A 26694-nucleotide genomic window follows, 5' to 3' on the forward strand; every position below is an offset into this window, starting at 1 on the left:
AAACATCTTAAATCTATGCATGGGTCAATAAAGACACTTCCAAGTAGAGCCAAGGAAACATTAGTAACCAAAATGCATCATGAAACATTTGGCACAAAACACTTTCTTAATGAATTATCCATTAAGACATCTGGTAAATTAATTGGCATAGACTTTTCCAGAAGACAGTGAGAGAGGAAGGAATGGATTTTAATGGAAATCAATAGGAGCAGAGGGGAGTGCTTCAATAATCGCCATGGCTTCTATCTACTTCCCGGATTTCCAAAATCCTGCTATTTTACCCCCAACCTCACACACACTAACTATTTTCCTGGAAAAGTACAATGAATGAGTTGCTGGAAAGCTCATTTTTCACTTTCTGAATCCTAGATGGAAATATTTTATAAAACTCAAACCCAGAAAATGACTTGTGTCAACTTTGCTACCGGTGTGCCTCTTCTTAACATCTAAGGACTGTAGGAAAAAAAGAAGAATCTAAGAATCTGGTCAAGTTGTATGACTGAAAGAACGTGTCATTTATTAGTTGCAGAGGTGGTTGTGCATAAGTGGGTTTCACTTGTACCTATTTTCCTACTCCTCAACTGCCCCACCTAATGGCAAGAGGTGTACATAACATGTTTTCTTTATACCATTCAAGAAAACTACATTGACTTTCCAAATCGATGCAAACTTGAAGTCTTGTGATTGAAAGATGACACTGTCACTTCCTTGGGGTAGTCCTATACTTCCACATGCCACATCAGTTACAAGAAACTGCTCAGGACAAATTAATGTAATATATGACACACAGAGCTGGGGCTCACAACCCAACTGTTACTCATAAAAGAACAGACATTAGAATGTCAATTATAACCAGCATGAGTGCCCTTCCTTTTTGACACCAATGACAACCTTTTGTCTCTAGAAATGGCAGACTGTGCTGAGGGTCTTGCAAGATAACAAACAAAATGGCTTAGGACATTCTCCTTCTACCTAACTTGAGGTTCACAGAAACAATCCTCTATCCAATGCATCTATTCTGAAGAAGAGGGACTCAAGCTGTAATGAAGTGATGTAATTTGCTACACTCCATACAGATTTAGTGGCAAAGAAAGGGAGGGACTTGTTACCCAGACAGCTGTATCTACCACCAATGGGAACCCGGCCTCTCACCATTTTCTGGTAAGTGCATCCTTCCAAGGCTCTTAATGAGCAAAAGGATAAATTTTGTCTTTTATAAGTGGGGGAATTGAATGTGACAGACCTCATTTCTTTCCTTCATGTATGTGTTTCAAAGGTTCTGTGAGTAAAGTCCAAAGCCTTGCATAAGATAAGTAAGGACTCTTCCACGGACTCCATTCCAAGCCCTTGGGAAGATGAGTATATTTTTATAATTTAGAACATAGAATTAGGATGCTCCAAATTAGACGATTATAAACTCAACAAAACACATTAGATTATTGTCCTAGGAGCTTTAGCGAAATAGATTCGCCTGGTCCATGCATAGCAGAATTGCATACTGGAGTAAAATTGATAATGTTCTCCAAAGCTTAGTCAGTGCCAATAACCAAAATTAACTATGTCCCTTGAAATATTTTCCATTCTTCCTCTGTATCATCTTAGATTGTCCTCTGTGTCTCGACACTGAGTTTGATCAGACTCCATCATATCTCTAATGACCTATTTCAAATCCATTGTTGAGTTTTATTTTGTTTTAGCCACTTCCTCTGTGGGTGTATCATTCTGATTGTGAGATTTGTATATTCTCTTACACTTTGGAGTATTATTAGGATATCTACAGGATACCTGTCCAAAATTTAGCTCCCATGTATGTGATACAGAATTATGTCACTAGAAATCAGTATTTGTTCAAGTGGGATCCTCTGACCAAAGTCATCAGAGAGATAGTTTCAATATGGTGATCTCTAGACCCTTCCCCAGACTTACTAAGTCAAAGTTTCTTGGGGTCAACTTAGAGACAATGCATCAAAGTAATTATTCCTGATGATTCTGCTGCCTTTAGAATTATGAGACTCACTGCCAGGAAAAGGAAATATGAGACCACTCAATGAGGAGAGCCAAGGAAGACATCTATTTTGTGTTTATCATGGAGAGCCCAACGCATGGCATTCTCTTCACCTGGCACCACAGGCTCAATTTGCAGAACCCCTTCAATTAATGAGAGATTTCAATAGCAGGATTTTAAATGTTTTGTTCCTGGTCCCTGTCCTGAGAACAATTTACACAGAAACACAGATGGCTTTCAGTTATCTGTTTTTTTAAAACAATCTAAGTAAATTGGAAAACACATTGTGTTATTATCAAATAGCAGCTGTACCAAAACCCCCACAAAACTAAAATGCAAGGTCATTTTTGCATGCAGGGATAAAGGAGGCATGCAGGCTTACACATCACTGAAAGCAGGGGCTCACCACTTTGTCTTACAAACTACTTTAGTCAGCTAAAACACACGTCTTTCCAATTTCTCTTTTGCATCATTAACATTTCCATTCATTGGGTCCATTATATCTCTCTTTGCTTGCCTATGTAGTACTCTGACAAGTATGTCTCATTCTTGAGAAATTTCATTGTGTCAATACTTTATTTTTAAGGAAAATAAAAATCAAATAAAATAACTATTCCAAAACACTTAACATAAAGATGAATGAAACAATGGATTAAGAAAAATCTCATAATATTTTCAAATTGCAAGGGTCCAATTATATGCTACATCATTTGATCAGCTTGATTTCATAAGCAGCCTTGGCAGGGTGGTGGGACATTCTTTACTTTTTCAGACAGGAATCTCTAACTTTGTACAGAGATGCATGCAACCTAGTCCCACAGATGGCAAAGGTAAGTGAGCCAAGAGTTGTGTGTTAGCATGTGAAACTACATCTGCTCTATCTGAGCATTTCAATAATTAGAGATCACTTCAGAGAAGCGTCAGCTGCAGCCCTGGATGTTCCCTGGGAAACAGTTGACTACACTGACACAGAGATTCCTTCTTCATGGTATTTTTCATTACTATGTTGCCCAGAATGTAATATTATTTGTTCTATCCTGTAACATAAAGAGGAGCTTTATCTCAACCATGACCCCTAAATTCTTCGGTGAAGAGGGACAGAAACTTGTTCAGTGAGACAAACACTGATGTGAAATAGAAAATTGAAGAAAGGCAGTCCTGGGGAACACTCACTGCCTGCTACAAATCTGGACATACCATGAAAACGAAAGCACTGTAAAGCATATACCACTGGGAGAACTGTCAAATGGCTGGGAATTTTTTTTTCTAGGATTAAACATATCACTTAAATTAACAAATCAGAAATGTCACAGAGCTTCCTTTGGTTCTCTCTAGTTTCCAAATAGTGATTTATTCTCCAGCTTGTAGTAAATTTCACTGTGGCAACACTTCATTTTTAAGGAAAATAATAATCCAATAAAATAATTCTTCCAGAACACTTAACCTAACGATGAATGAAACAATAGATTAAGAAAACATACCAACAAATGTTTCCTAAATCACAAATGATAATTCAAAATGTCAAATAAAGAGCAAACGCGAGGATTAAAAAATAATATAGCCGAAGGAAATCCTTTCTTTTCAAGTAAACAGGAAAAGACTCAAGGGCATCTTGTAGTACTTAGACCTGAATTTAAAATGGAATTTTCCTGGAGGCTGAGAAGAATATGCCATTTGTAGTAATAACCCCAGAGCTGGTGAAATCTGAAAGCTAATTGTGTTCTTTTTCTCCTTCCACTCCAGCTAAACAATCAAAAGCTTCAACGTCCAGCAGAAGATGGATTATTCAATAAATGGCATGGAAGCAGCAGGACTCTAGATTGGGCAAAACAGACAGTTGAATGTCTGTGTCACTCTGATTCTACAGGGAGTTAAAAAATGCCAAATGTAAAAAAGGAGACAGAAAAGAAAAGAAAAAGAGAAGGAATTTGTGCTTGTAGATGTAGCCAACATGGTACTTACAGTTGAAGAAAATGGGAGAGAATTTGACCCCAATTAGATCATTCATAGATTCTTAAGAAATTTCAGAAGCCATGAGCTGATTGAAGGCAGTCACGTAACATGAAGAGAACCACTGAATTGTCCACAGGATTCACATCCCAGAATGACAAACAATCAGAACCAAAGCCCTGAAATGTAGCGTTTGCCATTTCAGATCATCAAAGAATGAATGAAGAATGAAGTGGCAGAGAATGAAGTTTGGGATGGTTGAGGTATGCAGAAATGAAGTTCCCAGAGAACAAGCTAAGGTTTATCTATTTAAAAACAAAACAAAAAGAAATAGCAACTTCTTGGAGAAGATATTCTTGGCATAGTAATTTCAAAAGTGAGACCATGGTGACTTGATTTTTCTGATTCCATCATCCTGCCTTTCTCTTTTATGGGAAAAATTATTCATTGCCTCTTTTCTAATCAGGGATTGCTTTATAGACTCTCTTCTTTATCACGAGACAGTTTGGGTCTAGCTATGCCAGACTCTTCTCTGATCAACTCACAGAACAAAACAAGGTCACTATTATAGTGACATCATTATATTTTATTTACTAGTATGATTGCATATCATATCATAAAGTGATTAAAAGGGGAGAAGGCCTATTTCCTTAACATATGTCCTATAGATTTTACTACCTTGCTTGCAATTACTACCAAATATGCACTCTTTCCCTTCTCTAGAAGATAACCTATCTCCATATTGATAAAATAGCTCAAAGTAAATGGTGATTAAACCTCTGAAACTTCCAAGTAACTGTTCTTTCAGTGTTGGGTACATTTGAAAGGAAATAAACCAGTTCTGATAAGATTAAGAGGGTGGGGTGATACCACAAATGTTAGATATTTTCACAGTACGAGCTGCTGGTAATCTTTGGAGTGAATAAAACCTTGCTCAATAGGGGTGCATAAATGAGGATGCTCAAAAGAGACCAATGAAAAATGTTCAACATAATCGAGATGCCCCGCTGCTGGGAATTTTTAGTGCTGCCATTGATTTAACTGCTACTTAGTCTTTTCCAAACATCTTAAGTTAATTAGGTTCATATTTTTTCAACTGAAATATTGAATCACCAACCAAATCCAACTTTTCCCTTTGAATATACACAGAGAATTCCTTCATACTGCCAAATCCCAAGTCTGTCTATGTGAGAAAACCCATTGCTACTGTAAAATGGAGGCAGAACTTGAGTCAAGGCAAGAGATGAAGATTAGAGAATGTTTTCTGACCCCATCTTCTTTGTTTACTAACCCACTGTTGGTTAACAATATTATACTTTTTCCTTTGGGTATACATTAAGTCACGTATGTCCCTGTTATGTGAGACCTGAGTGTATAAACACACTAAAACTCCAAATAACCTTGTGTGACATCTCTCCTTTCTATAGGTTACTCTTTATTACTGATTCTAATGAAATGGACAGTGTACTAATTAGGGAGACTAGATTATTCCACTAGCTTTTATTATTCTTGATTACTGGACAATTTCTACCACTGAATTTTGTGTGTTCATTATCTTACACACAGAGAGACTTCATGTGCATAGTTGCATAGAAAACAGCTCATGGTTTTGTATATGCTGTTTCTTCTCTCTTCTTAACCTGCCAGTTTTTTCTTTCTTAAAGTTTCCCTTTAATCATTTCTTGTTTGACTCTCATAATAATTCATGTAGTTATTAAAATCTATATTATCGTGGATGAGTAAAATGTGACTCAACAGAGTAATAGCTATTAGCTTTGAACAGTAATCCTTTTAACTTTTGCTATAGTTTATGCAAATGAACAAAGGAGAGACAACGAACCAATCTTATAGTTTGGACTTAAAGTGTTCATTTCAAACGAATTCTCAATTCTCCTTTCCCCGATAAAACTATAATCGGCAAAAATATATAATACATCCTAATTTATAAGATCATTATGAATTTCCACTAAGGTACTGTGTGTGAAAATCACTTTGCAGACTCAAGAGAATCATGCCGCAGTTACCACAATGAGTTTTACACACACACACACACACACACACACACTTGTTAAGAGAATTACAATGCTTTGAAAAAATACCATAGAGAGAAACAAGAATGATTACATAGATGATATATAATAACATAATAGATGAAATTACAGAAAAGAATACCTTAGTAAATTATAAGAAATTGTTTATACAATTCCAAGAGTGCATTTATCTCTAACTCTTTAGTTTCCAGCATTGATAGTAGAAATAATAAAAGAAAACATTCAGTAGTTTGAATTTAAGATGAGTAAAAAAAATAAAAAATTGTGAGTGAAAGCAGAAATTGATGGAAGCTGGCAGCCGGAAAACACAATATCCTAAGCACTCAACTGTTTTCAAATTTGAGAAACAAAACTTGTACCAGGAAGTACATTTCAAGGTCATGATTGTTGATGTAGAAGAGTCATTTTATAGCTATGGCAAAATCACCTTACCATCAGAAGTTAACTTACATCAGAATTGGAATAAGGTGAGTCTGTCCAACAGAGAAGAGACTCCATCATTTGTTGATATCTACATACATCAGCTGAGTTGAAAGGCTGAGAAGAATAAACAAATAGGACTAGGAGACTGCTCTGTAATTCAAAGGGATGAAATATGCAGACACTGCAATTGTCAGAGAAGGAGAATCAGAGACAGAGGCTGAGAGACAGAGAAAAAGACAGAAACAGAGACAAGAGGAGAGAAAGAAAAAGAGAGAGAGAGAGAGGGAGGGAGAGGGAGGGAGGGACAGAGACAGAGAGACAGAGAGAGAGACAGAGAGAGAGAGACAGAGAGAGAGAGACAGAGAGAGAGAGAGAGAGAGAGAGAGAGAGAGAGAGAGAGAGAGAGAGAGAGAATGAGCGAGAATGAGAGCATATTCCTGGGTAGATACAGTTGATTCTTTAAACTAGTCTATACAGAACATATACAGAAGTGCATTTAGAATGTATAAAGCCTGGCAAGGTGGAAAAGGATATTGAGTCAGTTTTCAGAATCTTTCTTTTACTTCTATCAATGTAAAACATAGAACAAATTTGAAGTTTGATCAATAAAAACTTAATATAAAATATAAAACCTAAATTAGAAAGTAAATTGAACTGAGGGAGAAAAAAGGGTTAAACTGCCCAAGAGTAGGTTTGAATGAAAGCTCTCCCCAGTCAGAAATTCACATGTGCTTTGTAAATCTCTTTTCCAGGAAGGACAAAAATCTATCTAACCACTTAATTCCACTCAGATCAGAAAGATCATTCTGTAATTAGAAATGAAGCTTTTAGGAGACTTATTCAAGAGGCCATAAGGGACTGAATAGCCAATTATCTTGTTCTTTGCATAGGTGAATTCTTATGATTTATAAAGTTATGAAAAATACAAAAATATGTTCTGTGTCCACATCTATTCTGGAGATCTAAAATTTACTTTCAATAAAAATATGAATATATTATCTTTAAGATTTTTAAATGACCAGAATAATTATCAAAAGCAACAACATTTCAAGGGCTTTGCCTCTTCTGTTATGCTAATACCTCAGATATGTGAGTTCAAGTTATTTTTAGTATAAATATCAACTCCTTTTGCTCATCCATCATCTGTGGACAATAACATTACTAATATCATATTATGGTTTTAAAGACTGAATAAAATTAATATACATATATGCTAAATAGTTATATATATATGATATTTGATAACTATTTAATAAAGAATGATCACTACTAGTATATTATAAATAATATCAAGATAATTTGAAATACCCTAGCCTTTTGTCATGTGCTTTAGTGCATACATGTTCATGTATTTACATGTATACATATACAAAATGTTTGTCCCCTATATCCATGGGGAATATGTTCAAAGGCTCTTTTTATTATTTTTTCTTTTTACAAAAGTAACTGTTTCTTTTCTAAAGTAGTAAATAGACAATGTCTTAGTTAGGGTTTTATTGGTATGAAGTAATATCATGACCAAAGCAATTCTTATAAAGGTAAACATTTAATTGGGGCTGGCTTACAGTTTCAGATGCTTAGACCATTATCATCATTGCTGGCAGTGTGGCAGCCTGTAGGCATACAAGGTGCTAGAGAAGCCAAGAATTCTGCATTTTGATCCAAAGAGAGCAAGATGGAAACTGGATTTCACAAAGGGTGGAACTTGAGCATAGGCAATCTCAAAGCCGACCCCAACAATGACACAGTTTCTCTAGAAAGGCCACACCGTGGTGGCCTTGCTCTAATAGCACCGTGCTCTATGGGCCAAGCATTCAAACACATAAATCTATGTGGGCCAGACCTACTTGAACCACCACAGACAATAAGTAGATTTTACCATTATTATATTAAAGTGGCCATCTACATTGCACCTAATATACTGGTCTAGCCTACTATTAATTAAACATGGTCTTGAGGATCTACATGTTCCAGCATACACTTGCAGTTCTTGTGTGTGCAAATACAGTATTTTACCAGGAGTAAATAGCTTCATTCTCCAAGTTTAGTTACCCCAAGTCCACTGTAGTCTGCAAACATTAAAAACAAAATTTCAGAAATAAATAATTCATGTTTTAAATTGTATAACATTCTGCATGCATGATGTTAAAATCATATATTCTTCTACTCCATCTTGCCTAGAACATAAATTATCCATTTGTTAAAAAAGAAAATACCTGAAACCACAAACAGTACTGAGATCTTTAAGTTTGATCATATACATATATACCTATGGTTAAGCTTAATTTATAATGGAAACACTGAAAACTACCAACAATAAAAATAGAACAATTATAACAGATGTTATGAAAAGATACTCTTTTTCTCAAAATATAGTACTCTCAGTTCTCCTACTTGTGATGGTGTGGTGTGATATGAGAGAGGTGTCATGTGTCATTAGTCCAAGAGCTGATTAGATATGATACAATACCTCCCCAGTCAATGTGACAGCAAGAGTAATTACGATACTCACAGAATATAACAAATACAGCATGGGTTCTCTGGGCAAAGGGACTTGCTCTGTAGGATGAGGAAGGGCAGTGTGTGCTTTCATAAGACACCTGAGAATTTTATAGAATGTAAAATTCATGAAACACTTGATTTGTGGAACCTTTCACTTAATATTTTCAGATCATCTTTGCCTTTATTCATTGATACAAGCAAGACATCCATAACAAAAAACAACAACAACAACAACAAGGTGACACTCTTAAATGTTCCACATATTCAGACTTGGGTGGGAAAACAGAGTAAATAAAGCCCACTCCACAGCTAACTAAGAACCATTCAGAGCCCTGTTCATTATTTCTTGCCATATCACAGAAAGAACAACTTCTGCAAGCCTAGCTGGAACTGCCACAGCTCCTTCAGAGCCTTGTTTCGGTTTCCCAACCATCACTGCTTCTACTAGGGTCCCCATTTCTTTCCTCCTTGCTTTGGCTCAAGAGAAAATACAGAAATTTTTGTGTCCTGAGGCATGGTTACAAAGCCGTTGCATTTATAGAAAATGAAAAGAAGAGTCTGAAGAAGATTAGCAAAGCATGCAATAACTTCATCCATTATCACTGGACTTGACTACCCCTAATATAATGTTAACTGAAAGTTTTTCTATAGATCCAACTGGAAATCCCTTCCGATCATGGTTTTGTCCCTGCAGAATCGTTTCACTTCCTATTTGCTTCTTATAGCCCTCCTCCCGCCCCCGAGCACTGTCTTTCCCTAGATTTTCTCTTGAATAGGGACAGATTAAAATATTTTATTAGGCAAAATATTTTTGTCTTTTCTGTGAAGTAATTCTCCTTCTCAATGACCCTGAGCAATGGTTCCATTCACAAATCACTGGCTAAGTCCTCTGAGGCAGTGAAGGATTAAATAAATGAATTAAGGTGTAAAATGGGAGAACTATCTACATCCTCTTCAATGTGAAGGATAAAAGAAAATGTGGCATGTTTACACATTACTTTGGAGACATCTGAGAAAATACAAACCAGAAAAGGTCCACTCTAAGAAAGATTTTTGCCTTGTATATAAAGAATGTTCTTACTAGGTACTTGCTTCTAGTTTGGATAGCTTTCACAGCAAAATATACTGTAATTCTTATCCTTGTTCCTCTGTAGGCCCTTAGAAGTTTCTCCCGGATGACTTTAAGATTTATTTCTTTGTCTTTCTTTAATACTCCCTCTCCCTCTTCTCCTGCCTCTCTCTTTCCCTCTTGCCTTGCCTCTCTCTCCCGTCTGTATGTGTATCTTGATTTGTAACTTGTTAAGTATACTCTTGGCTTTTAAAGCTGCAATTTGGAGTCTGTCATCAATTTTAAAGAATTTACATCATCATTTCTTACAATATTTCTTCTATTATATTATTTATTTTATAATTAAAATATTATATTATTTTATAATTTTATATTACATTATATATAATTATTTATAATTTTCCATTACATGAGTTATATCATTTAATATTATACAACGTTTATTAATCTATTGTCTCTTTCTTTCTCTTTTGTCCTCTCTTTCTCCAACCTTACCCCTCCCCCATTCCCACCCTTCTTTCTCTTTGAATTTCAGTTTATATAATTTCTGCTGATTTTATCTTCAAGGTCACTGATTCTTTCTTTAGTTTCATCAAGTCTACAAATAACCTTAGATTTTACTTCTGACTAGCATTTCCCCCTGGCAATTCTACCTCATTCTTTCTTATAATTTCTACCTCTCTGCCAAAGTTACAAGTCTGCTCTCACATGCTGACAGACTTTTCCATCTGAGCTTTGAAACAACTAATGGTAGTTCCTCACATTATTAGCTGCAATCTTTATCCCCTCCTGGTAGGTTTCTGTGCACTATTACTTTCTGTGTTTTCTCCTACCGTCTCATTTGGCATATCCTTTCTTTGCTGAATGCCAGGTATCATATAGGATAGCAGAGAGTGGGATGCATTTTTGTTGTTGCTGCTTAAAGATCAGTCTGATTGTTTCTTTCTCCTATGCCTCAACATGAGATGTATATTTCATTGGGTTAGGAACTGGTATACACTCAGTTTGTTATAACTATGACTAACCACAGTAATCTGCCTATCTCTGGGGATCTCTTGTGCTTTGATAGTTGAAACAGTTGGCAATAGCAATTTTACTAATATCTACTTAACCTTTAGCTTTAGGTATGCTCTAGGATTGGGCCTCAAAGAGAAACTGCCTCTTGAATCCAACACCTGTTAGGGTCTTGGTTGAGGTCAAGCAAGAAGAGTGTTCCTTGCTGTTCTATTCAAATCTGATCTCAGTGATGTGTCCCTGAGTCTCTAGGGAGCATCCCATCTCTCCTCCTACTAAAGTGCTCACTTCCATGCATATTCCTACCTTGGTTCCCAGAAATCAAGCATTGCTTCCCCTGTATCCTTTATCATCTCCATCTTCCAACATGCTCCATGAAAGCTATCCTACAGTGCCAGAGACAACAAATTTTGGCATTCTTTAATGATTCCCATTTTATGTAATTAGGGACAGCAGATAGATCCTGTTTCTGTTAACCTTCCTAACAGATGCCTGGAGAGGTTATTGGAAGGAATGTCTGCTACAAGATAGACCCCACTACCCATAGCATCCACTGTGTCCATATTTTCATTTCATTCATTTCATTTTATCCTTTAACAATTCATTAGAAAAAAACTTAGCAAGAATCTTTTTACTGGTGCCTGTGGCCTCTGGAGATTTCTACCCATGCACACAAATGATGGCATCCTCTCCCTTTAGGTGATTCTGTCTTTCCAGATTTTGTGGTGCCTGGTGCCCTACAATCTTAGTGGTTCAGCACATTGTTTAGAAGTCTTGAACATGTACTTTGTCTATCATATATTTTTTTCCTCTCTGTAATGGTGGGGAAAAAATCACTTTCTTCAGAGATCTGCAACTCTGAGATTAAGTCAGAAGAGAAATAGTTCACACTGGAATTCCCCAATGCACTAAAAGTATGAACTTAGGTTTCCCTCTGAGAATAAAAGAGGCAATGAGGCCAGGTGGGAAGAATGAATGTTTGATTCATTGTAGGTCCCATGCCTTTAAGTAGTTCTAGAGGAATGGGGATGTCCTTGTCTAAAATTAAAAACTAATATAGTCTTAGAAAATATTCCATTAAAGAAAAGGGTTTCTTCTATTTGGGAGAAAGTTGTATCTGTAGTTCAGCAAAAAAAGAAGGTTAATTTTTCTATTTCTCATGCTGGTAACTGCATCTAAACTGTTTTCACAAAAGGCTGTACAGAAGTATTTGTTGTATACAGAGTTGTACCTTTGAAATGAATATGTTTACTTAGATTTGAAGCAAGAGTTTCCTCCTGGGTCTCAGTACATGGAAGGGCATGGACAGGATTTAAGTAAAACTGCCTCCCATTATGGGGACACAAGGAAAGCACAAGGAGAAAATCGGTCACTGAGAAGAAAGAACATCAGAGAAAGGTTGTGCCAGAAGTAATGGCTTTTCGTATCCAGATGTATGTGTTTTCTTCCTGTGTTATGATTTCCTTCCATTACATCCTGTTTCTGTGAAGTTTGAGCACATTTCAGAGCTAGAGTTGGTTTCATTCATGGCTGTTGGGGCAATGCAACACCATCCACATGTGGCACAACAGTTAAAGCTTGTTGTCTTAATAAAAGAAAGACTGACTAGATACACCCCAGATGAACTGCAGAAACAACTTACGATGAAAGAATTTATATTTCTCCAAAGTAAAGCCTCTCAAAATATTACAACCCATTTCTACCTTTATCTCAGGCATGAGTTTAGGGAAATGGACTGGTTTGGAAAGCAGTAGAGTATTATTAAAAAACACTTCCAAACACTGGTGAAGCATTTTCAATTCTGTTTATTCTTAGAGAAACCAAATGTCCAACTGAAGCACTATTAGCAGAGATGAGACACACTCTGCTTATCAACCAGCTTCCTATGCAGACTTTGGGAGAGAATGGTCGCTGATTTAAGATTAAAAATTTAGATTTTTTTTGTCTTGATGGTCGATTTTTCATTGAGCCTGTTCTGAGAAATATTTGGCCTAGGAATGGCAGACTCAAAGAATGATGGATCCAAGAAACCTCACTCCCACATTGCCCTCTCCCTGCATTGATATGTGAGTAAAAGAGGGATCATCAAGGTAATATATTCAAGGTCGCATAGTAGGAAGAAGGTGTGAAATTAAGGTACAGCCTGAACTCGCCAATGTGGTCACTGCTCTAATAAAAGTACATTAATTGGGACTCAAATGAGGAGTCAATCTGCATCTGAGTCTTCTTTACTTATGTCTACAGATACACACGTTATGCAACATTTGTAAATGTTATGGTGAGAAGTTAAAATTTTAACAGATTCAAATGTTACATAATTTATAGTAAGAAGTGGAAAAATAACACAAGCACAAAGAACCACGACTTGGGAAAATTTTTGATTTGAGGTCATTTCAAAATTCCCCCAAATACTGGATGAGTACTAGAAAAAAAAATCTGTCTGGGAATGTTTTTAAAGACACCATGTGTGTGTGTCCACATGCACACATGCATCCGTGAGTATGTGTGTGTCTGTGTATGGGAATGAGTGTGTGTCTATGTGTGTGTGTCTGTGTATGTCTGTCTGTGTATGTGTTGTCCCATGAGTTGCCATGTAAAAAGTCAGAGAAAAACCATGGGAGTCACTTCTCTCCTTCCTCCATGTGCGATTGAACTGCAGGCTTGGCACCAGGTACATTACCTGCTGAGCCATCTTTCTGGTCATCCTGTCAGGAAGTTTTAACCTACAGCCAATGTTTCTCTTGCCCACATTGATTTCCATTTTTTTCCTGATGTTTTTGATCCATGGATTGTTTTGGGAAGTGAAAACATGAAATGCTTTCAAGTCAACACCACCTGCCCAGTGACGTGCTATTTTTCTGTGTGTCCTGTCAATTATTAGTTCATGTGCATTTTTGTGAGGAGGTTCTGATCTCCTCCTTGAACACTTAAGAAAACCATTTTTGCTATCTCTATTCTTCTGTGTATACGGAACCCTCCATCACTGTCTGGAGACCTTTGTTGATCTTTGACTATTTCTTCAGAGACTATTGTTCCTGGACAATGTTTGTGTCTCCATTGGTATGATTCATATAGTGTTGAAATGAATCCCTGCTGACAAAGAAATGCTTTGCAATTGGGCTCTTCTAGAGGAAAACAAAACCACAAGTTGGTGCCGTAGTAATATTTTAAACTACATTCAGTAAGCAGGGAAAAGGAATTCCAAACCATGGCCTGTAGTTTCGGTTTTAAATGAATTTAATAGAAAGGACTGCTGTTCTTCGACCTTGGTATTGTTTGTTTGAGGGTAGTTTTACTACATTTAGGTTTTTAATGTTCAGTGAGCCAGATATTCTGTGAAGCCTGAAATCCCAGTGCCAAAGTACACTGTGGTGTCTTGACTCTCTGAGTCTCTCAAGTGCCATTTGGAATGCAGTTCTATGAAGTATAACTGTTATAGCATAATCAAACAGTCTGTAAGGGCTTAATAAACACTGTTGACTGAATTAAACTATGGATGGTAACAGCTAACACATGATCAAATTCATAACACAGAAGCAAGACTGCCAAAACAGAACCCCATGTTACTAAATTAGGAAAAAGCAGGACAGGGTAATAGCAAAAGCAAAATTAAAAAATTGTCTTTTTGGTTTTTTTTTTAATCTGTGTTCTATAAATGGGGCCATACTCTCAACTCCAGGCATATAGGAAGGGTTATCAGTGACAAAAGAAATGGAAAAGCTAGGACAGGATTCTGGCACAGCCCATTCAAGCAATATACCTTTGGCTGAAATGCTAGTTAATAACTATCAACAACTGTGGGCCTGCATATTAGCATTTGTCATTTGTACAATATAGTGGAGCTTGTGAACACACAAGTCACCTTTTCAGAAATAAAAGAGGTCTAGGTGATCTCTTTATTTGATGGATCAATTCTGCTGCAAAATCCCTAAGGACTCAGTGTTTGGTTTTAGAAGTACACGTATAAAATTGTACATTATATAACTATTTTTGTTGGCACTGGTTGGTTTAGGTTGAGGTTTTGTTGGTTTGTTTGTTTTCCTTCATAATGAGCTTTCGATATTGTTTGCTCATTTTATCCTCAAAAGCTCACTGTAAATTTTCAGGGGCACTTGATAATAATTCAGATTATTAAATGCTTTCTCTCATGCTTCTTCCATCAAGTCGCAGAGATTGAAAGCCAAGACTACTATGGAAGACTTTAGGACCCATCCATGTTGCTTTTGGAAGCACCCACCATGAGAAGCAAACACGCTGATTATTTCATTTGAATATTTTAATTTGTTTGTTTGTTTGTTTTTAATAATAAGAACTCTTGCCCATTAATGCCCCAGTGTGGGGGAATTCAAGAACGGGGAGGTGGGAGTGGGTGGATGGGTGGGGGCACATCCTCATAGAAGCAGGAGGAGGGGGAATGGGATAGGGGGCTTCTTGGGGGGAGGCGGAAATGGGGAAATGGGATAACATCTGAAATGTAAATAAAATATCCAATAAAAAAATAACTATTTGATACATTAAAAGATAACAAACAGATCATAAGAATCAAAATTTGGCTACAGCTAAAAATGCAACATTTTTAAAGGGGAAAATCTCTAAAAGAAAATACTACTAATAAAAAGCTCCAGTAAGTTAATACGCTTTTCCTAAAATTTTCCCATTTTGTTCTGGTGAGATTGCCTATAAGAATATTTTTGTTAATATACAGCATCAAATCAAGAAGATCCCTCTACATTTTGATATGTTCTTAGTGTCTACATTGTTAAGAGCAATATATGCAATTATTTCTTAGACATAACCACTTGAAGTTCAACTCCCACTTGAAGTTGCCCTAAAAGGAAACAGCAAACACATTACCATATCTAAAAATGTGAGGATTTTTCCTAAGACAACAGTTTAGTGACCGGTTTGGGCTGCTGGGACAGTCATGTGACCTGTGATTGATTCAAGGCAAATGGCTACTGATCACTCCCTATTCTTTTAGATACTTTATTTTTTCTGAACTCACATTCGTTTATACACTCAGCTATTCTTATACTGTTGTTGATTATCTGAGAAAAAATTCTTTTCAACTACTCGAAAATAATCTATGTTTCTGCAACAATGAACATAATTGACAATTAGGACACATTATTCACAGCTAAAATATCTCTTCTAAAGAGGATACACACAATGTGGAGACGAGAGGATGAGGAGGCTGAAGGAAGACAGCGTCTCAGAGTCCTTGAGGGGCACAGTGAAATAGGCTTGGGTCATCAGGCCAGGGGTGTCAGGCTGACAAAATGATGTCAGTAAATCATAAAATTTATAACTGCAGTGGTAAAGAAGGTTCTATGAAGGGAGGACCATCAAGCATCCTATACATACTAGATGTCCAGAGCCTCACATACCATTAGCCACCTCATAAATATTTCAGTGAATTATCTAAAACAGAAACATCACCCGGAAGTCGGGAATAATAGTCAAATTAATCGAATCTCTAAACCTACAGATTCTCACTTCAGTTTGTGGCTGGCAAAGCACAGAAGGAAACTATTTTTTTTTAATTTTGCCTTTTAATTTGTGTTTTCCAAAATGTTTTAGTATCAGCATTTCTCCTGAGTCTCTTCTACCCTAGGGAGTGAACAGGGGTGAAAAAAAAGTAAAGGGTTTAGCTTTCTTAATTTGTCTGGATTGTATGCTGATACAACTCTGCAGCAGTGTACCTCAGATGGACAGGGATATAGTAGGGAGATAAGGTTAGTATGGTAAGAAATCCATTAGTTTTACTTCAGCCATAAAATCTTAAACCAGACTCTCTGGGTAGCTGGAAAGAATAACAAATGCAGGCAGTTCTACAGTGCTAGTACAAAATGGATCATTCCTTCCACGTTTCCTTCTGGCCTCTCCTCACTGGGTAGGCACCCATATGAAGAAATGTAGATGAAACGGCATGAATCACTTCACTCTAGGTCTACAGGAGTGTATCTACATCCATACACAATCAGCAAGTGTAAACATACAACTGGAAAATACTTTTTTTAAAAGCAGGATACATTTAGTATATCAGTTCTGAACAGTACTTTAAAAAATCACCTATGACAAGAAGCAGTTTTAGAGAACCCACTGACATCTCCCACCAGAGCAGATTCCAATTCCTGGATTCATCACTGACAGCCTACATAGGTGGGCTTTTGGCTCAGCATTTGAGAAAAAAAAATAATGAAAGAAAGAAAGATAGTCTGGATTTTCAGTGCTCTGCAAATAGCCAGGAATCGCTTCCAGCTTTGAATAAACACTAAACAACAATTCTGCCCAAGAGAACAGGGAACATCAATTAAAGACATCTGGTGAGTGACACATTTGTCCCAATGTAGAACATCCAAAAGAATCCCAAGACAGAGGGCAATTTCATCAAGAAAATAAAGAATCTAATTGAGCAGATGACATCTCAAATCTCTTCCAGTGGATTTAGGCTACTTGAATTGGGAGTTTTTGGTAAAAATCATAAAAGATACTTTAGAATTCAATATATAAGAGGACTGATTAATGAATCATTAAACATCTATCTGGTTCATTCATCATATAAGATCTATTTTAAAAAATCATGAGTTCAGAGGATAACTGGAGAGCTATTGTAAGGAACCGTTCCTTTACGTAAGAACTTTATTTTCACACAGCTGTGGAACCAAGTATAGAGAATCAAATTCCTGTTAGGTTCCTGATAGATCAACCTCTCATGTATGTTGACATTTTAAATCATTCTTTATTAATTTTTTATGAACATCATATAATGTATTGTGATCATACTCATCCAGCCTCCCCCAACTCCTCCCAGATCTATCTTTCCTCCATACTCATCCAACATTTTCTCCCTCTCCCTTTTGTCCCCCTCCCTCTCTCTCCCTCTTTCCCTCTGTTTACCTCCACCACCACCACTATCCCCTGCACCTCTATTGAGTCCAATTTGGTACATCCACTGGCAGAGTAAGGCATTTCAGAAAGCAATGTCCTTGTGATATTGGGATAGATGTTAAGAAAATGGTACATACAATGAGCAAAAGTAATAATCTCAAAGCAAAACAATGTTTTGGAGAAAAATGAAAATGAGCCTCTGGATCTGTGAAGAGTTGCTTGGAAACTCAAAACCACAACAAGGAGTTCTTGAATATAAAGTAGGAAAAAAAAGGATATTATGATCTTTCTAGTGTCAAACAGGTGAAATTATATGATTCTTCAGAGTTGATCATATTGGGTTTATATATCCTGGTGACACACTGAAATCATTTTTTAAGAATATCAAACTGACTTACTCAGAGGAGAGGGGAGGAGGGGATGGGGAAAGGGTTGTGGGGGAAGGGTTGTGGGAGGGGGAAGGGTTGTGGGAGGGGGAAGGGTTGTGGGATGGGGAGGAGTTGTGGGAGGGGGTGACTGGGAGGAGGACAGTATATGGCATGTAAGGTGAATGAGTAAAAAATAATTAATTAATTAATTTTAAAAAGAATGTCAAACTGTTATAGGCTAAATAAATGTTTGTGCCTTGCTTAAATTCCGATGTTACATCCCCAGTTCTCAGTGTAAAGATCTTCATCAGCAGTGGAGGTGAGAGGAGTTTGGGAAGGTGGACCTAGGAAGAAGGATCTCCAGGGAGCTTTCTGTCTGCTCTGTGAGGTCCAGTGAGGATGCAGCTAACTACAAGACATCAGAGAGCCAGGTTGTGATCCCTCACCATAACTGAATGGGGGGGGGGGTACCTGGCTCTAGGGAGCCTCAGCCTTTAAATTTTTGAAAAAAATAAATATGTAATTACGACACCAAGCTGGCATTTTATGATATAAGCCAGCCTGACATACTTATGAATGAGCATGAGACCTAAACTCAGAAGTGATGTTACACAGGAGTCTGTTTATCTACCCCTTTTATGCCTGTATCTTTTGCATTAAGTAGAGATTGTCTAAGTGTTACAATCTACATTGGGTACTCTTCTCAGAGAGGAACTCACTGATAGTGTGATTGTCTAAAACAGTCTTATCCCATTCTTCTCTTTTACGCCTTATGCAATGGTCAGTCTTCATCGTCAACTTTAGATTTGAATCATATAGGAGACAAGTATGTGTATATGTTGGTCAATGTGATAGCCAGAGAGCTCTACATGAAGAAAGGAAACCTTCCTTTATTGTGTATAACACTCCAGAGCCTGGGGCCCAGAACTGAATGAAAAGAGGAATGGGGGAGGAGCCAGATGAGTGCCAACATTCAGACTTCTGATTCCTGACCATAGACGCCTTGTGGCCCCTTGCCATATTCAACTAGAACCTCAAACTGTGAAACACCATACGTGCTTTCTTTCATTAGTTGCTTCTTTCCAGTTTGTCACTGAAGTGAAAAATAACTAATGTGTCTCCATTCACAGTGATAGACACAGGACTTATTCAGTAACATGTAACTGATATGCCTCCATGGACATTGACTGATACAGGCTCTTCGCACGCAGTAACATGTGGACAGTCACAGAAACAGTCTTGCCACTTAATGTTTTTTTTTTTTTAATTTCCAAATGTAATAATGCCAAAACAAAGAATTGACAGTTTTTAAATTATCTGATCGTTCTTTAATAAAACAGAAACAGCTACTTCTGATGGCACGGTGCAGGATTCTATCCTGACAAAGATTTAATGTGTAGGGGTGACATGCCCTCGGACCACGTTTGAAATCCTGAAGTGGCAAATTGTTACTAGTAAATCAGCCACCTCATTTCTCAGATAAGGAGTCATGCCCTGCTCAGAGTCGCTCAACTGTGTGGAGGAAACGCAAGAGTTCTCTCTGCACCAGTGGCTTTTGAGGAAGCAAGGAAGCAGAGGAAATGAGAACCCTGCTGCTCCTGCCACCTGAGTGTAAGCAGCTAAAGCTCTTGTGGTCTGGGAAGCTTCAGCCTTTCCCTAGCGAAAATGAGATCATATACAAAACAAAGGCAAATAGGGAAGCTTCTAGAATCATTGAGCACACCTGTTTCCTTAAAGTCACACTATGGAGAATCGCTTACCTTTAGAAGTGTTTTTCCCTCTAAAAATGGAGAAGAACTAAATGATAGGTTTTAATTATCCAAAATGCTCTCATCTTTGCCTTTATAATTTTTTTCAAATCATGTGCCCCCAATATCCAACAAAAGGAAATATCAAATTGATATGATACAAATCATATTTGACTTATAATAAGAAAACTCAGTACCAGACATGTTCTTAATTTGGTAATTTGTATGTGGGTCACCCCTATTATAATGAGCAACTATGTACACTGATAAAAAGAATTCCAGGCATAATGCTCTGGCCTTTTTATGTTATGTAAATTCCATATAACCAAAAACCAACGACTAAAACAAATGAATGTGAACACTCAACCAATTTGTTGACTGTATTTAGTTGGTTATTAAACTTGAGATTCAATCAAATGACTGGTTGCATGCCTCTCTCTCTCTCTCATGTTGTAAGGTATACCAACTTGCCCTTTTCACACACTCATCCCCATTCTGTAGGAAGAATGAAATGATGGCCCTGGGCTGTAGCGGTAGAATCTCAGGACAAAACACAAAGCATTTCCACACTAGAGAAATGTGTTTGCATTTGTGGTTTTCCTGATGCCTTCAAATGAGTGTTCCTACGTCACAAGCACATCTGTTTGGATGCGTCTTCCCCTTGGGTAAATGAACAAAGGGACATATTGTTAGAACTTGCCTGACGGAAATTAAATCTGCTTTCATCCTTGCCTGGTACAGCTTTCCTCCAACTGCACTGCTTATTTTGTATTGTTTATTCCCTCATAAAATGATAGAAAACTCAAATTTGTCATGAGCCTGGTACCTCACAGGCACCATGTCATTGGAACAAACGCTTAAATTTCTTCAGAGCACTGAGAAGAGCAACTTAAAGACATTAGAAATGAAGACTAAAACTGTCAGAGACTTATGCCAGATTGAGGACCTAATGAAGCGATTGGAGTTTCAGAATGCGTTTGGCTGATAAATACCTTTAGCATGCTTTCAATATATACCTTTGGATCGATCTAGACAGATTGATAGTCAAGAGACAAATTTCCCCTATTTTAACTTTATATGTTTTATATACTCAAATATCACGGTGTTCAGCATCACGCAATGAAGCTTAAATGAATGAGTGGGAAGACATCTAAATCTCAAAGGAGACCCATCAAATGTCAACTAGGCCACACAGATGAATGAGTCTTCATTTATTCGCAATCTACATATGGTTAGAGTACTGACAGTTAACCAAAGTTTCCCCCAAACCTAACTGCAACACCACGGCATTAAATTCAAGAAAACAAGGAAGGTTGTAAATGCATGTTTTACAAAATAAGTGAAGATGAAAGGTACTTACAGTTTTGCTCCGAGAAAGTGCATCACTAGTGTTCCTCTCCATGGTGAGGTTTTCAGTAGTTTGGATTCCACTAGCTGCTTCGCCCATCATTGCTCTCTCTGCAACTGTTATCCACTCAGAGGCGACCGAAATGCTGGAGAAAAAAGCAAGGAAATGTTTAATCAAGTATATGATTAACATGTGCACTTCGAAATGCTGCCATGGACCGGGACAGTGATTCTTAAATAATTCATCAGAACAGGCAGAGATGTTGATGTGTTTAAAGCAATAAAAGTGGACAGGAGGAACGTTTCCAAAACAGCTTTGGTTAAATGCAAGTTACAGATCCCAGCACCATCTGTTTTCTGTTAAATATCTAAGCTTACTTTTTTTGGCGGTTGAAATAAATAGGTGCAGTAGACACAGCCTAGAGATCCTCATACGAATGAAGAGGGAGCTGAACTTGCTGATTCTTGCTGGGAAACTAGGGACTCCCCAATGTTCCACTAAGGGACCAGCCAAATCACCTTTCCCACCAGTGGGAAAACACTAAGGATGGCCATGAGCATGACATCACAGCTTCCTCTTCTTCTATTACCAGTAAATCGACATAAAAGTCAATGGTGTTATCCCAGTGGCTGTGCAGCAGTACTCCAGACCTTTGGCTCAAAGAGGTTGAAAAGCATGCTTGAGAGAGGGCGAGGACCGCTTACCTAGTTAAACAATAACTGTTATTCCAGAGACTCTTCCAGAGTAGCTGTCACTTTCATAGCACCAATGGCCTTGTTTCCTAACCTCCACTTTCCTAGACACTGGAAAGGAGACTATTAAGAGGGAAGGACAAATTAATTAAGTAAATTTCTGCTACTCATTTACTTCTAGACATGGCTTCACTACTCATTGGAAAGAGTTGAATGTGAGATGATCCACTTTTGGGGGGACTTACCCTAGAGGAAAGAGGATGAGATCAATAAGCTTGGCCAAAATATTGACTAATAGTGTAGGCTGACATAGTGTACCTACCATAGTGTACCATAATAGTGTAGGTGTGGAGAGCTGGAGGTGACAGTGTGTTTGCTCCATCATTTGGATGTAGTCTAAATTCTTTAAGGAAAATAAGGTACCTGTCTGACATTTAGGAAAAAGAGGAGCAACAGTCAAGGGCTGAAAGAATTGGGTTCACAAAACAATTTTGAACATACAAAGGTACAAACTGTTACGAATTATACATGGCAACATCACAGGAAGACCAACCGTGAACCTCTGGGAACTCCCAGAGACTGAGCCACCAACCAAAGAGCATACATGGGCTGGTGCGAGGCCTCCAACACACATGTAGCAGAGGACTGCCTTGTCTGGATTCAGTGGGAGAGGATGTGCCTAATCCTACAGAGACTTGATGCATCAGGGAGGGGGGATAGTGGGGAGGGGGCTGCACTCTTAGAGGTAAAGGGGAGAGGGGATGGGGGAAATTCCTAGAGGGGGGACAGCGTGGCAGCATTTGGGATGTAAATTACTTGATTTAAAAAAAATTAAGTAATCTAAAACAGTTATTTGCTTCAAAAACGAAACAAAAAATCCAAACAAGAGTTCAAAGCATGAGAGACTATAGAGAACGTAACATGGCTGCAGACCTCAACATAGAGAAAGGCAGGCATCAGAGGAGCCCAGGGCCCAGTAACACCATTGAATGGGGACCTTCACTACGCTTGCTCTCTAGCAGCCCACAGTGGCACTCTCTCAAGGCTGAAGAAACTTGTTTCAATCGCATATGAGCCACTCTCTTTAGGCCTTTAAAAAATCAAAGTGATATATTTTTAGGGAGGCCAAGGCCCCTCTGACAGCAATGTGCAAGTAGAAAGAGAGAATGGATAATATTATTGCTAAGAATACCCCTAGATATGGAGACCCAGCACTACCAAAGGAGGGAAAAAAGGACTTTATAGCTTGAAGAAAATGTCTGCCTAAAGGTAAGAGAAAAACAAATTATCCATCGTGAGTTTCTAGGGGGAAAATAATTATGTCTTTGAGGCTTTATGGGCTTTGGTAGTCACTGTTTTGAAGAGAGGAGGTTTTGAATAAAGGGACTCGCCAACACAGGAAAAATACTTAGTTCATAAGCCTCCAGGAACTGAGTCACCTTCATGATTAGATATGATGCTCGGCATCTTATATGGGCTCCAAAAATGTGGAAATATATTATTCATTTCATTGGAGAAATGGATAGAGATCGTTTTAACTATGATCTAAATGCCCATGCCTAGAGAGAGAAAAGCAATAGCTAGATAGCTGCTGTGGGAAGCTAATGCTCTGCCAAGGAGAAACTCATTGAAAATATTTAATTATTCATCTGCTATGTAATGAGTACCCTCAGGGTACCATGAAGAAGTGCTCATAGTGAGCTAGTTAATCAATGATTTCAAACCAACAAATCAGTAAAGTCAGACAAACAGTGGATTTGACCTGGAAAGGCTTGCTGAATTAATCAAGTATTTTAAGACATTTGACTTAAAAGCCTTTAATCCCATCGTGATGAGATTCTTCCCCACAGGAATTCAAAGCTTAAAGGAATATGAGTAAACAGATGGACATAACTGAAAGACCAGATTCTCCAACTACATAGCTAGGTGACAGCCTGGCCTCCATAAAAAAGTGTGGACCTGTGAGCCAAAGAGGTGTATCTCTGTGTAAGTCTAGGCAATCTGACATGTCTTAGTAAAGAGACACTAATGAATACCTGGTCTTTGAGTGTCGATGAAGAGATGTGCTTAGAGTAATATCTAGCAAACCACTTGGCCTGTAAGATGGGGCACACTTCTGTCTTCATCATCTGCATCTTTCTCTGAGTACCAAATGCCAAGTAATAATGATACAACCGATTCCTATTTATTGTCTGCAGTGCCTAAACCCCCACAAATAAAACACACCTAGGCAAATTTCAACTCAGTATTAGTGAATCATTTATCCGGATCTCAGGAGTTGATACATGACTATCAGGATCATTTTAAGAGTTTAGTAAAGGCTGTAAGGAAGATGGGGGCTGGGTAGAAGAACCAACAATGACAGTGCAGTCCTGGGAGCAGGCAGTGTTATCTAGAAGGAGCAAGCGGAGAAGGATCTCGGCATCCAGCCATGAAAAGCTGGCTTCCTTCACAAGGCAGGTTACTTTCTGGCACAGCCCAGAGGAAAGAGGTGAAGAGAAGCACATGACCTCATACCACGCCCCTCTGATCACCTGCCAGGACTCTCTACTAGGCAAATGCAACCGAGCAAGAGAACAAAGGAAGATGCAGACACACTTTTCATCGGTCAGCCTTCAGGGACAGAAACCTCTGAAAGCCAGCCAGACAGGGACGAGAGAAGAGCTGCAGGCAAAATAGAAGACATGCCACACAACTATGCTATGCATTCTAGCAAGAGGATTATATTTTTCTGCTGCCTCATTTGTTCCAGGAAAAATACTTACTATTTATCTCAATAATGCCAAAAAAGTAGATATTGCTAATGTATTGTACTACTCAAAAATAAGGGTATCTGCTTCAGAGAGAACTCATTGTCCAGACTCAAACTTGAAAACTCTGTGGCCATAGTTTGTAATTTTTACATCCCCATATCACTCTGGTGTTGCTATAATGGATTAATGCCATTTAACTATCAACAGAGAGTAATCAGCAAAAATTTCAGATTTGTGCCCAAACCAAAGAATATTTGAGAAGGGAAAAAATTTGACTCTCAGGGAGGCAGTTATCTGAGTCCCTACAAATTTCTCCCTTAGCAAAGATAAGGCAAGACAATACAATGCATTTCTCCCTCCAGGCAAGATACACAAATGGAAAACAGGAAGCAACACTAGCACTTATGTTGTCATTATGACAGAAGTTTCCATATAAAAGTCAGTCAGGAAGAAGGAAGAGGCCACTCCTCAGGGAACATAGTTCAGAAATACAAGTAAAGAGAAGCAGATTTCAAAAGCTAGGATGGAGCCCTGAAAGCAGGAGCCTGAACCACCTGGATAGACTGTGGCTTCAGAACAAGGATCAAGACAAGTCCTGTCCTGGGGATTAACCTCTAAAGCGCTCATCAGAAAAATAAATTTTTATCTTTACCATTACATTGACATATGAAGCTGTGAAATATTGGGGAAGGCACCGTCTCTTTTACCCTTGATTTGATGTGTGCTTCCTTATAAACTAGAGAAACCCACCCAAAGGGTGGTTGTAGGGATTAATTAGCTAATATCAGAATGTTTCTGAAGCGTTTCCTCCAAACGTAATCCTGCCCATTTAAACAGAAAGTGTCAATGTCTAATGACAGTCAAACCTAAGAGTTAAATAAGGTTCCAGTTGCCCTCAAATATCAGGAAAGCTATTGGGTTATATGTTAGGCACTTAAGATGAATTTCCACTTCTTTTCCTTTTGTGGAACCAGAAATTGTTTTCCCTTCCTAGAGTAATATAATGACTGTTGAATCATAAAACCACTCCCAAATATTAAAATAAAACACCAATGAGTTCTGACATCTCATTGAAATAAAACTGTCATATAACACCAAGCCTTCTTCATTTAGGGCAGTGGTTCTCAACCTGTGAGTCACAACTCCTTTGAGGGGTTGAAGGACGCTTTCACAGGGGTCATCTAAGAGCACTGGAGAGCACAGGTATTTACATTACAATTCATAACCGTAGCAAAATTATAGTTATAAAGTATCAACAAAAATAATTTTATGGTTGGAGGGGTCTCTACAACATGAGGAACATTATTAAAGGATCACAGCATTACGAAGGTTGAGAACCACTGTTTTAGGGAGAGAAAGAAGTGTCCTAATGTATTGCCTGCGGATAATTAAGAAGTTCTCAATTAAATCTGTCTCTAATTTAGAGTCTTTTTTCCCATTAGGTGGTAGATGTTTCTAGTTGTACATCAAGCGGGAATTAAATTGGTCTGTCTTCCCTAGCATTCTCTTAAAGAGCTGGGAGAAGCAAGGATGTGACCAACCCCAGGGTGTTACACACACGCTCAGCAGCTACCTCTCGTCTAGCAGTAGCCTAGTCTTCTTGAATAGATTCTACCGTAAAAGAAAAATAGTGGATATAGAATATATTCATTATAAAAGGCAATGCCCTCGGGCAGTTTAAACAGTCTCAAATTATTTAGGCTTAGCCAGAAAAATATATGCAGATAAATTAAGGAGAGGTAATCGGCTCAAGAACTAAATACTCCAAATGTTAACTATAAGAAAACAAATATACAGTGGACAAGACAAAAATTTCATGGAGAGTTTAACTGATGCCCTTAGTGAGTTAAATGGACATGAGTTTACCTCTCCATACAGAA

At 37.9% G+C, this 26694-nt stretch overlaps 1 protein-coding gene across 1 annotated transcript in view; it reads right to left on the minus strand.

Moving 5' to 3' along the window:
• The window catches only part of Pde4d (phosphodiesterase 4D), a 1038684-nt gene extending 1017246 nt beyond the window's left edge, over positions 1 to 21438 (minus strand). The window contains exon 1 of the mRNA XM_028784385.1: positions 21382 to 21438. Within this exon, the coding sequence (XP_028640218.1) occupies positions 21382 to 21423 (42 nt within the window). The 5' untranslated portion in view covers positions 21424 to 21438. The remainder of the gene's footprint in view (positions 1 to 21381) is intronic.
• Between the last annotated feature and the right edge of the window lie 5256 nt (positions 21439 to 26694).

This window comes from Grammomys surdaster, unplaced genomic scaffold, assembly GCF_004785775.1.
Source record: "Grammomys surdaster isolate TR1022 unplaced genomic scaffold, NIH_TR_1.0 99, whole genome shotgun sequence".
Classification (NCBI taxonomy): domain Eukaryota; kingdom Metazoa; phylum Chordata; class Mammalia; order Rodentia; family Muridae; genus Grammomys; species Grammomys surdaster.